Here is a 13,039-nt window from a genome sequence, read left to right on the forward strand (position 1 = left end):
GCTAACATGGTTTCACATGGATCACTTCAGAAAGAATAATTTGGGAGAGGTCAGGGGAATCTATTCTTCCTATGCATCTATCTTCCAGTTGAACCTTTCCAATGCCAAAAAGATGATGGGTCAGAATCAATCCAATTCTTACTGCTATTAGATTGAAAGACGTGCTGGAGGAAGAGGATTTTTCTTGCTATTATCTTATTGCTCTTCTGGTCATGGGTCAGAATGACCTCATCCTTAAACACCTATTAATTAAATTCTCAAAGTACTGTGATATGAATTCACTGAAAATTAATTACATTAAATCCAAAGTATTGGTTTTTGAGAAGAGTTATAAACCACAGTCATGACATTTAAATGGTGATAAGTTGGAGCAAGTTAAAGATTTTATATACATTATTGGAAGGTAATATTCACCATTCTCTTTCATGGTTTTTCCCTTAGGTATTTTGCTAATTAGGCATCTGGGTTAAAGGTTATTGCTAATAATTTAGTGATTCTTAGATGTTTCTATTAGAGGGAACCAACACCTCTTCACAGTCATTTGGACTTTTTAGAACAAAACAGGGACTCAATTTTGATATGGTGGCAATCTGGATTAAAGGAATTAAAAGATGACTATCCTTATTACTAGCCCAATTCTTTTGTGTTTTGTTTCATGTCCTAAGTTGTGTTCCCAATCTGTTCTTTATTACTGGAAAAAGGTTTATGCCCTTTTTCAATTTGAGTCTGGTCAGTTACTGTTGAAGTATAGTTGAGGAAATGTATTTTTAGAATATTGGTTGGCCTTTTGGTGCCAGTCCCTTTAGAGAATTACACTAGTACTTAGATAACTTTGTTAGCAGACAAAACATAACAAATAGGTATTGATTTGACAAGGGTATCAGATTTAGATTATTCCTCAGCAAACACTCAAATTGAACTGAGGCTTTTTAGACACTGCCCACCAGGATTTGCAAGCAATCTTGCTCCCCAGTATATTTTGAAATAAGATAGCAGAAAGACTTTTACCTTACACCTTACATGAAGACAGCTCTTCATGTATTTTCCTCTTTAAAAACATGGAAGCTCACATTTTCTAAAAAAATAGGGTGATTGTGTTTATTTATATAGTTTATATAAGTCTTCCCATTCTCTTCATTTTCAAATACTGTTTTAAACTATTTTTTAAAAGAATCAATATTAAATATTTAATTCTTTAATTAAGTTATGAACATCCTATAATAAGAATTCTTAGTACAAAATTGCTGGTGGAAAGTAAGAAAACACTCAGTTATGTATTTGAGACCCGAGGTGGCGCAGTGGTTAAATGCAGCACTGCAGGCTACTGCTAGATCAGCAGTTCAGCGGTTCAAATCTCACTGGCTCAGGGTTGACTCAGCCTTCCATCCTTCCGAGGTGGGTAAAATGAGGACCCAGATTGTTGGGGGCAATATGCTGACTCTCTGTAAACCGCTTAGAGAGGGCTGAAAGCCCTATGAAGCGGTATATAAGTCTACTGCTATTGCTACTGCTATTGAGAAGGCCAATACAAACTGACTGAATGAATGTATGGCTCTTGAAAGTATTAAGGGACTAATATGCTGTCTTTAAAATCTTTGTTATTTTTGTTTGTTTTAATTTATATTATTCTTTGAATTCCACATCCCATATAAATATAAGTGATAAATAAACAAGAAAAGGGAGATCTTTAAGCTACTGCAATCCCATTTTTGATACTCAATGATGTATTTTCTATCTTCATTTTCTTTTGAGTTGCTTCTGCACAATCATCATTCCACTTAGCATCCGTATGTAAACTCACCATTATTAATGACATGAAAGACCTGTTCACTATTGTTGATTTAGTCATGTTATTATTTGTATTCTTACTTATATACTTCAATGAACCAGTTTTAGCTATTCATTCGTTTTTGCAAAAAGCTGACTGCAGTGAATATTGGGAAGTGAGGCACATGATGGTGGGCAGGCTCTGGCTTCATTAACTGACAGTGAAGATGAAAAGTAGATGGTGGACTGCCTTAAGTGAACAAATTGCCTGCTTGCTGCAAATGGGATATTCAGATGGTTTGGCATCATGGTATAGCAATATAAAAGATGCCTGTTGTCTTAAACTTAAAAATGACATTATTTTCATTTCCCTCCCTCTTTTCTCTATGTCCTACAGGAGAAATGCTGGTGAAATCCAATGTAGGACCCCATCTGGTCAGATTCCAGGTAGTTCAGCCATCCTCATTCATATCAACCGAGCTGTGCTTAGCAGTGCTGACGTTACATATTATTATACTGAGGATCCCACAATCCAAAAGATAGAACCTGAATGGAGTATCAGAAGGTAAGATTGAATAAATAAAATGATCCATTTTTTGGTGATGTAGTTTTTATGCAGTTTATGCCTTTACACAGAAGAACTACTGAAGAATGTCATAACTTTTTTTCTAAGCTATTTCAATCAATACTGTAAGGTAAAGGCACGATAGCCATCATATGTCATTTGAACACAAAATGCTGAGTATTTCTTGGCACCCTTTATTCTGAACACTCCTTGGTAGAATACCACGTTAATACCAATACCAAGAGTCAAAAGAAATTCCTGCAAATGTTAGGTTTTCTATCTGTTTTGTATTTATTTAATAAGTTATTTAGGGACAATTCAGGGTTATTTATGAATTACTGATATGGTATATCTCTTTTCCCACAATAAAATATTAATTTTGTATTTGGGACAATAGACCTTTGCTTTTGACATGTGTATTCTCACAAAATATCAATATGAAAGTGAAATTGTAAGATTTGAAAAACATATTATTTGTTGGGTTTATACTGGTAATTAACGGACCCGTATGAAAAGAATTCAAAAAATGTCTGAGAAATATATCCTTTTATGTCTAGCTTTTGGATTCCTTACAGAATTCCAAAATAAACACTGGAAGGAATAATGTATTTTCTGCCCGGAATTTGGCATCAGTTAATGCTATTAAAACTTGATATTAGCTTACTTGGGAGTAAGCCTTATCCTACTCATTTGTAGAATTGTACTGTAATAGTTTAGCTATTTACAAAAGATTTAGCTATATAAGGAATGAGGGGAATCCACTCAAATCTCTAGTTATGTGACACAGCACAGAATGGGAACAGTGCGCTATTTTAAAGCACTCCTTAGTAGACATTTTACTAAATGATGAAGTTGACTGCATTTGTCTTAGATGCATAGCCTAATAAAAACGATAAGTGTGTGTAGGACCAAGTTAATTTAAGGTGAAGATAATATTAAATGGGAAGAAACAAAAACCATTTTCCCTCACAAAAGTAAATTGAATACAGCAAGGAGGGACAGGAGGATAGAAAGAGAAGCATTGGCAGTCACACAGGGAAAGCAAGCTGAGCAACCCCATTGTTCCAATAAAGATTTTAAAAGTTGGAGGAAGAAGCATCCCAAGGAGACAAGAATCAACAGTCATGTGTCTCAGCCAGGTTCCTTAGATGTGGCAGCACTTCTGACTGGTAGTGGGCAAAAGGAAGAACTATTCTTGTTAAGAGTCAAAGCTTGATATTGGGCATCCTGGCTACACTGTGGAGATTAATGGAACTCAGAGTAGGAATTGTTTGTTACTGCCTGAAGTAACTCACAAAGACATTGTTTTTCCCAGCATGAAGTTAAAAGGGCAGGGAGCTGCAAAATATTGAAACAAAAGGAATGCTTTGTTTCATTGACTTATGCTGCCCGCACTCTCTTCATTGGGAGCTTCCGTTGACCTCTTCTGTTTGCTTCCTAGTGGTGGGACATTATTGACTGTGACGGGCACTAACCTGGCTACTATCAAAGCACCTAGAATCCGAGCCAAATATGGCACTGCTGAGAAGGAGAATGTAAGTAAATCTTCATCCAGCTTTAACCCAATGTAGTATACTCCAGTTGTTTTAGGAATTCACCAGTGGTGCGTTGCAGGTAGTATGCCCCAATACAAGCATACCGGAGCCTGCCTGGAGCACCGGGTACCATTCTGGTGCTCCAGAGGGCCCACCTGCCTGCTCACGCTCCTTACCTGTCTTTAAACCCTTTGGCACTTCCACGCATGTGCATTGCGTGTACAGTGCCTGCGTGATGCTCCGCTGAGCAGCTGGAGCTTTGCAGAGGCTTGTGGAATGGTAAGACGCATGGATGGTAAGACGCATCCGCGTGCTACATGTGTGTTTATGTGGAGGGCGCCAGGCCCCGTTGCAACTGTACTGGATGCAATGGGATCCGGAACCCACCACTGGGATGCACATTCTGTTCTGGAATTTGGAGAGCTTGGATCCAGGATACCTGAGCAGCCATGATCAAAAGTCTGCCTTCAATGTTTTTGATGAGTAGACAATATATTTCTAAAAACTTCAGAATTTCATGAAGACCATAATTACCTTGGTTGACAAGCTTGGTTGTTTTGTTGTATTGTTGTCTCGGGTATAGTATAATTCAGAATTTTTTGAAAAAAACTATGGAATAGTTTGGAGATCTTATACCACAGTCAACATTTAAATGGTGCAGGGAGAAAGAATTTCTTGTGCTCCTCACATTCACATTCACAGCTTGAGAAATGAGAACAATCTACTTAGGATGTCTTGGATGTGTTCTGTGATGCAGAATGAGTTAGGTAAAATCTACATAACTAGTATAGGGAAAAGAACGGCAGAAAAATATTGTATCATCCTGTACTTTTCAAAACTATGTCCTTCATTGACAGCAGCACTTAAAGCAGTGCTATTTTTGAGTGAAGTTTAATGACCACAGCAGAGAGCAAAGAACCAATTTTGTTTAGTGAGTAAGGCAGTGGTTCTCAACCTGTGGGTCGGGACCCTTTTGGGGGTCGAACGACCCTTTCACATGGGTCGCCTAAGACCATCGGAAAACATATATTTTTTGAAAAAATACGGAAAACATAAAATAATTTTATGGTTGGGGGTCACCACAACACGAGGAACTGTATTAAAGGGTCAGGGCATTAGGAAGGTTGAGACCCACTGGAGTAAGGCATCAGACTAGAAATCAGTGACCATGAACTCTACTCTTCCCTTAAGCATGAAGCCAACTGGGTGGCAGTCCCTCCCTCTCAGTTCCAGGAAACAGGCAATTGCAAACCACTTAAAAAGCCTTGCAAAAAATCCTGAAACTTCACTAAAAAGGGACTTGAAGGCAAATAACAACAACAATAACAACCATGACAAGTCTTCCAGTTTGGGCAATGGTAATTTAGTTCCTTTATCAATCTTTGCTTGAAGATTGATATCTAAGCAAATTTTTGCAATTGTTGTCAATTGCAGGTGACAAAGTGCATCTGGGTTTTCCTGAAATTAAAGTTTTACTTTATGTTGAAATCATCTGAGTTCATTTATGCTGGCCCTTTTTTGTTTTGTACATTTGTTGGAGAAGTGTGCCATTGCATCTAATTAAATTATTATTCAGTTTAATTTTTCCTTTCAAATTAGTTGAACAAGTTGAAAATGAAATTGTTTAATTTATGTCTCCTTAGAAGGGACAAATAGGAAGAAAGTCTAAAGGGGTATGAAAAAAAAGAATGTAAAATGAGTAGTTTAACCAGCATATTTGATGCATAATAAAATGAAAACCTAAAAAAATAGGAATCTTACCAGAAGCAATTTCTCCCTTTTTGAAACATAAAGAATAAATGCAGTACCTTGTTATACTTCAACTCAGTTAAATCAGGAAAGGCTCAAACGAGATTTTTAAATGTTGGATGGTTTCAAAAGAGATTTGATATACTTAAGCTGATGTCACAGATGTCATAGGATATGTCACCAGAATCTCTTTCCTTAGATAATAGCACCATCACATTTAATATTATTTAGGTCAGTGATTCTCAACCTCAGCAACTTTAAGATTTGTGGAACAGCTCCCAAAATTCTCGATCCATTCTCTATTAATTTCAATAACGTTTAATGAATTAAATAATTTACATTGATTTCAATAAATAATTAATTTAAAATTAGCAATTTGACAGAAAAAAAGATTACATACTCCCGATTTAAGTTTATTTATTGAGAGAGAAAAATACATATTTCTTCCCAGGAATTAATTACATTTGACAAGGACAATACATGAATCAATTAATTATTGGCATTGATTCTGGTCCAAAAGACAAGTTATCATTTTGAAGTTACAATACAGGAAACTCCACATTGGCAGGAGCTCCTACTTTTCATTCAACTTCCTGGTTCTGAAAATTTCTCCCTGCCTGTTGCTGTCGAGATACTCAACTTCCACCCCACTCCAAGGGATCACTTTACAATTCCCTCCATATAATAACTGGTTCCTCTTTTTAATATACCTTTGCTAGAAAAAGGGATGGAAGTGTCTTCCATGTTTTCCTATTTCCCAATTAGTAGAAGAACTGAACAGCAACTAAAAGAGTGCTAGCAGTAGGGGGGACTTGGTTAGTTGTATGAAAAACTTAAGGATGCGAAACATGACTTGAGGAAATTGGTTTTTCTTGGCAATAAGATAAACTTAATGAAAAAGCCTGCTAACTTTTGCCTTTCAGAATTGTACAGTCTACAATGATACCATCATGGTGTGTTATGCTCCTTCCATTGATAACCCAGTCAAGAGCCCTTCAGAGCTTGGTGATCGACCAGATGAGATTGGCTTTATTATGGACAATGTTCAAGCCTTGTTGATCATCAACAAAACTAACTTTATCTATTATCCAGATCCTGTGTTTGAACCCTTGCCATCTGGTATGTTGGAGCTCAAGCCAAGTTCTCCTCTTATTCTCAAGGTAATAATTTATTCAACCTCATTTCTGCAGTTTTTAGAAGCAAATGTTCTTCTTGAACATTTTGGTCTTGGTCTTATTAGATAAGTACTAGTTACACATTATGTTGATACAATGTTGTTCAGAATTCCTAGACCCACTAAAAACATTGTCCATTAAATGAATAGACTCTGTTACTCACAATGTACAAGTGTCAGGCCTGGAGGCCATCTTTTGCATTGGGCCTTCTGGCCTGCCACATTTACTGCTGTGGGAAAATGGTCAAAATAACATTCCTTTCTTAGAGAGTCAAGGACATCTTGCCCTGCACCTGGAAGGGTGTGACTAGAAAGCATCTCCAGTTGGGATTGGGCCATGTGATGGATATGTGGGTGCTTGGCAGAGACTTGGACTTTCATTTGGATGGGGAAAACCTAGAAGCTTTCAGGTTTGGGTTTTCCCAGATGTGGAAATATGACATCTCTAATAAAATGAAACTTTGAGGAACTTCAAGCATCGGAGTTTTCTTTCGTTTGGGTGTTACTTGGAACCCTGACATTAGGATTGAAATTTAATTGCTAATAAGAAAAAAAATATTGATTGAATCTTCACGTTACAGTGTCGAAGAGAGGAGAGGAGGACCATTGCAAGTACATTGTCAGATCCTCCTAGATCCCTATCAGGATGCTGTCATTCTTAGTCCTAGATGTCAGTTTACAATCTGGGGAGCAGGGAATAGGCTTGGACCATCTGTTTTTTCTCAGCTCCGAGGGAACGGGTAAAGGGTGCCTGAGTACAGCTTCTTAGCACCTTCTCAGCTTGAAGTTCTCATAACAACTTCACACCTGTGGATTGGCTCGCCTTTGGACTTGGACAGATGGGAGGGGTTTGTACAACTTTTAACCTAACAGTTTTGATACATATTTACTCTGATCACTTACTGGTCTTTCTCCTCATCCAAGAATAAGCTATTGGACCTATCCCTTCAGTGGTCTGATATATTTTATTTCAATTTCTTGTACTTCCTTTTCAAAGCTGAACACAGTTGAAAGCAGAATTAAAAAGATAAGGTTGACTATAGTGGTAGCGTGTAAATGGAGAGATTGAGTTCTAGTCCATATGCATAAAAACTGTCTTGAGTAACTTTGGGCCGGTCATTTTCTCAGCCCAATTCATCTCACAGGTTTACTGTTGTGGAGAAAATAGGAGGAAGGAGTATTATGTATGTTTGCTACATTGAGTTACTTATAAAGTAATGAAGTAAACAACAAACAAACAAATAGATGGCTGAGTGAGTGAAACCTATTTTTAGCGCCTGGCATGCAGAGGTGGTATTTAGCCGGTTCTCTCTGGTTTGGGCGAACCAGTAGCGGTGGCTGCGGAAGGCTCCACCCAACCACCCCAACATAATGTGTGACCTTCTGTGCATGCCCAAAAGGCCATTTGCATGTGCAGAAGGTGGTGTATGCGTTCACATTTGCGAACCGGTAGGGAAGGTAAGTGAATCCCACTACTGCTGGCATGTTAGAGTCCATGGGGTTGCAAAGAGTTGGATGTGACTTAGTGACTGAACAACAACAACAAACCTACTTTTATTCTTCTTAAAGGGCCGTAACCTGCTCCCACCAGCACCTGGTAATTTCCGGTTAAACTATACTGTACTCATTGGAGACACTCCATGTGCTCTTACTGTTTCTGAAACTCAACTGCTCTGCGAGTCCCCAAACCTCACAGGACAACATAAAGTGACGGTAAGGCAAGTCAGGCATGCCTTTGTGCTTTTGTGTTACCTGGACACCAAGTGCTTATTTTATTTTTCTTGCTAAAAGAATTGTGAATTTGCAAAGATCACAGAATGTAGGCATTGTCCTTTGAATTTTGTCACTCTTCCCTCATTCCCTTTCCAAATATAAATTCTGCTGTTTGAAGAACTATTCTGTTTATCTATTTGTATTGTACATATTGCTTATTTAGTTTTGTGAGATAACTTTTTATTGATTATGCGCTGTCAGTTTGGTGTTGAATTTTGGCAGATAAACCTTCTCCAAGATGATTGCCCCCAGACTGGTCCATCAGATTTCCCCATGGTGTACTGGTCACTACTGCAAATGAGTCTGTCCTCCTTGCTACTGTCATCATATTCTCTTTCCTTCCACCTTTCCCAGCATTATGGATGTCTCAAGAAAGCTGGGTCTTTGTCACAATATGTGCAAAATATGATAATTTCAGCCTGGTCCTTTATTCCTCTAATGAGGGCTCTTTATTGATTTGTTCTATGACCATTTGCTTCTTTCCTTGGATGCTCATGGTATTTTCAGGAGTTTTTTCTAAAACCAAAATTCAAAACAGTCAATATACTTTTTGTCCTTTTATTGCACAATCCAACTTTCATGTCCATAGACCATCATTGGGGGAAATTATTATTACATAATTCTGGAGTTTTTAGGTATAGCTATGTCATAGCATCCAGTGTTCTTTCCAAGGCTTTCATTGCTTCTATACCAAGTTCTTGTTTGCAGCATATATATTGACTGCTAGTTCCTTACTATTGACAGTTCATTCTAAAGGCAGAAGCTTTCCACAACTCCAGGATCTTATTAATTCTAAGGCTGGTTGCTACATTTGTCATTAGTTTGATTTATCCTTCTTTATATTTCATCTTAATCCCACTTTTTCACTATGCTCCTTGATTTCCATTATTAGAGTTTGCAGATCCTTTGCATTTTCAGCTATTAGAGTACAGGTACTCCTCGAGTTATGGCAGTAATGACCATTGTTTATCATTATTGTAAAGTGGATCAGTCACGTGACAGTTTGAGGACTTTTTCGTAGCTGTCATTAAGTGAATAGCTACAGTCATTAAACATATCCACATTCATTACGTGAACACTGCAATCCTTAAGCAAATCCACAGTCATTAAGTGAAGCACAGGTTCTCTATGGACACGGTTTTGCTGAAAATCAGAAGTAAATGCAGTTTTCAGCAAAACTGTCATAAAACATGACCATAGAGTCACAGAGTGCTGCAAATGTTAGCAAATGCAGCCTGGTTACTGAGCACCCAAAGTGTGATCAGGTAGCCACACTGGTGGGGCAATCCTTGGATTTTGATTCTCAATTATAATCCATCATACCTTTGAATAATCACTAAACAACCGGTCGTAATTCAAGGACTACTTAGTGTCATTGGATGCATAGATCATTGTTGCTTCTTCCTGCAATGTTAAAATCAAAATTCCTCAAAAATATCTCTCTACCCCATTGTAAGTTGGTTCTCTTGTTATGTCTCCATCTTCAGAAATATTTTTTATTTCCTAGGAAAATGCATTTATTGTTTAAAATTAATTTAATATTCAGAATCAAATACTCCAACATTTTCCGAACACTTCATCAGTTTAAAACTTTCTATGTGCCAAATCTTGTCTTGCTTTTTGATGTGTATTTTAAATTCTTCAAGTTTAAAAAGATACAATTTTATTTTCTAAGATTGAACATTGAAGACTCTTATCCAATGCTTCCATTTGTCATTTTGAAGATATCGAATTCATTTAAAGCAGTTAATAGGCAATTTTTGAAGAGTGTAAATACAAATTTAATGTCTTTTGAAAGACGCTGACTTTGGTTAGAGCCAAATGGTAAATTCCTCTTTCTCCAGAGAGGATCAAAGGAACTGGTCTGCTTGTCAATTCCATCTTCTTAGCTATATAATTGGCTTCACTTCTGCAGAACTGTTTTCAGTCCCTCACATTCCTTAGCAAGTCCCTTCTTGTTTCCATCTTCAATGTATTTACAAATGTCACTGTAAAACTGTTTTTAATGTACTACTATATTACAACTTTAGAAATTCTTACCTGTACTTGAGGAAGGAATGCTGGAGTAATTACATAATTCAATTTTTTAAACAAAATAGGGCATCAAAATTATCACTCAAAAATCTACATATTATATGAAATTGCACAAAATGCATGTGTTAAAAAGTAAATATGGTTATGCATGTTTAAAACAATCATAATGTGGCTGCTTGACAAAATTGACATATCTGGGTTTATGCAAAATTTAATTAAATCATAAACTTAGTTTAGTTTTTTTAATGTTGGTTTCAGAGGGAAAAAGAAAAATTTCACTAATCACTGAATTTTTTACTTGTTCTCTCTTTGCACTTAACAACATCTGTATGAATTATATAAGTTAGTTTTTAGTACAACAGTTCGGCCTTACTCTGGAGTTCATTATAGCCTTGCATTTTTTTTTAAAAGGACCCAAAATATTTTTTACCTCCCGGTACTTCATCCATCAGAGGAGTATACTTTGCATCCCATGTATTATTATAATGTTATTTGAATGATATATCAAACTTGATCCTTACTTCTGTTAGGTATCAGTAGCCTGCCTGCCTATGTCTCTATCCCATCTAAGCTCCTTTCTGGTAGTGTGAGATTTACCCTACAGTATCTCACCACTGTTTTTTCTTACCGTTTTGCTTCCTTCTAAAGGTGGCAGCCAATGCTAACTAGAAATAGTTAGAAATGGGAATAGTGAGGATAGAACAAACTTTAATAATGGTATGTTGAGTATAAAGAATCTCTGGGCTATTGCTAGAATAAAAATCAGTGTTACGAGTATAGAGCCGAGGTGGTGCAGTGGTTAAATGCAGCACTGCAGGCTACTTCAGCTGACTGCAGTTCGGCTGTTCAAATCTCACCGGCTCAGGGTTGACTCAGCCTTCCATCCTTCTGAGGTGGGTAAAATGAGAACCCAGATTGTTGTTGGGGGCAATATGCTGACTCTGTAAACCGCTTAGAGAGGGCTGAAAGCCCTATGAAGCGGTATATAAGTCTAACTGCTATTGCTATTGCTATATTTTTTTCTTAGTTTTAAAATAAGTAGAAGTTAAAAAAAGGTACCTTTTGCTTATCCTGCAATGACAAGAGAGTTCTGATCACCAGATGGAAAAGTATATGTTGATAATGTCCTTAGATCAATAGTTCCTTTCAGTATCTTTACTGGACAATCTGCTCAATTGACCAATTTCAAAATATGTTCAGCCTCCTTTTCTACTAAGTAAAACAGAGAATAAACGTCTTTTTTTTGAGTAAGTATTGGATGTTTTTCTTTCTTTGTGTCTTCCAGATTAAGGCTGGGGGGTTTGAGTTCTCTCCAGGGTCACTGCTGATCTATTCTGACAACCTGTTGACTTTGCCAGCCATTATTGGCATTGGTGGAGGAGGCGGACTTCTCTTGCTCATCATCATAATTGTCCTTATTGCATACAAACGGAAGTCTCGAGATGCTGACCGCACCCTCAAACGTCTCCAGCTGCAAATGGACAACTTGGAATCACGGGTGGCCTTGGAGTGCAAGGAAGGTGAGGATGCCTGCCATCTTTCTGCTATTCTGTCATTTATATTGTTGTCAGTCCACTACTGTAAGAAAAAAACTGCAGGTAGAAGCTGGTTTCAGCATTCTCCATTGCAACACTTTTTTTTCCATTTTCTTTGTTGTTTTTTTAAAGCACCAAACATATCACAGAATGAATGAATCTTCCACCATCATGGTAGATTTAGGTTTGCTTTATGGGCCTCTAAAGCATTCTTCTCAATTTAGTTTCTATGATTTAGTTGTTTAGATAACACTATAACTTCTCCCTCCCCAAAAAAGATGGATTACCGTATATACTCGAGTATAGGCCGACCCGAATATAAGCCGAGGCACCTAATTTTACCACAAAAAAACTGGAAAAGTTATTGACTCGAGTATAAGCCTAGGGTGGGAAATGCAGCAGCTACCGGTAAATTTCAAAAATAAAAATAGATACCAATAATGTTTTTGAATATTTATTTCAAAGAAAAACAGTAAACTAGCGGTGTATTCAATGAAATACTTCACTCACCTCATGATGCTGATGTCCCGCTGTGATGATGATGTCCCGTGCAGCCGCGGGAGCGATGTCCCGCCTCCTATGACACACGGCACAGTGATTCCTATCATTGGATCACTGTACCAGAGGAGGTGGGACATCGCTATGTGGCTGCTTGCCATAACAAGGAGGAGGTGGGACATCGTTGCAGAGCGGCAGGAGGGGGAGGAAGGGGAATCGTAAGACAGCCCTGCATTACATTAGAACGTGAGGAGGGGGGATGGTGCGGTGCGCGCTGCGCGGCAAACTGACACAGAGGGAGGGGAAACTCACAGGGGCACTGGGCCATTCACGAGTGTCACCCAGCGGCATGGCCCCGCCCCTTTTTCTCCTCCATTTCGGGCAAATTTTTCACTGACTCGAGTATAAG

At 37.8% G+C, this 13,039-nt stretch overlaps 1 protein-coding gene across 3 annotated transcripts in view; it reads left to right on the top strand.

Moving 5' to 3' along the window:
* PLXNA1 (plexin A1) overlaps positions 1–13,039 on the top strand; it is a 385,871-nt gene that overhangs the window by 312,927 nt on the left and 59,905 nt on the right. For all 3 annotated transcript variants that reach the window (XM_032209248.1, XM_032209249.1, XM_032209250.1), the window contains exons 16-20: positions 2,165–2,332; positions 3,774–3,867; positions 6,540–6,776; positions 8,360–8,503; positions 11,883–12,117. In XM_032209248.1, the coding sequence (XP_032065139.1) occupies positions 2,165–2,332; positions 3,774–3,867; positions 6,540–6,776; positions 8,360–8,503; positions 11,883–12,117 (878 nt within the window). The remainder of the gene's footprint in view (positions 1–2,164; positions 2,333–3,773; positions 3,868–6,539; positions 6,777–8,359; positions 8,504–11,882; positions 12,118–13,039) is intronic.

This window comes from Thamnophis elegans, chromosome 2, assembly GCF_009769535.1.
Source record: "Thamnophis elegans isolate rThaEle1 chromosome 2, rThaEle1.pri, whole genome shotgun sequence".
NCBI classification, from domain to species: Eukaryota; Metazoa; Chordata; class Lepidosauria; order Squamata; family Colubridae; genus Thamnophis; species Thamnophis elegans.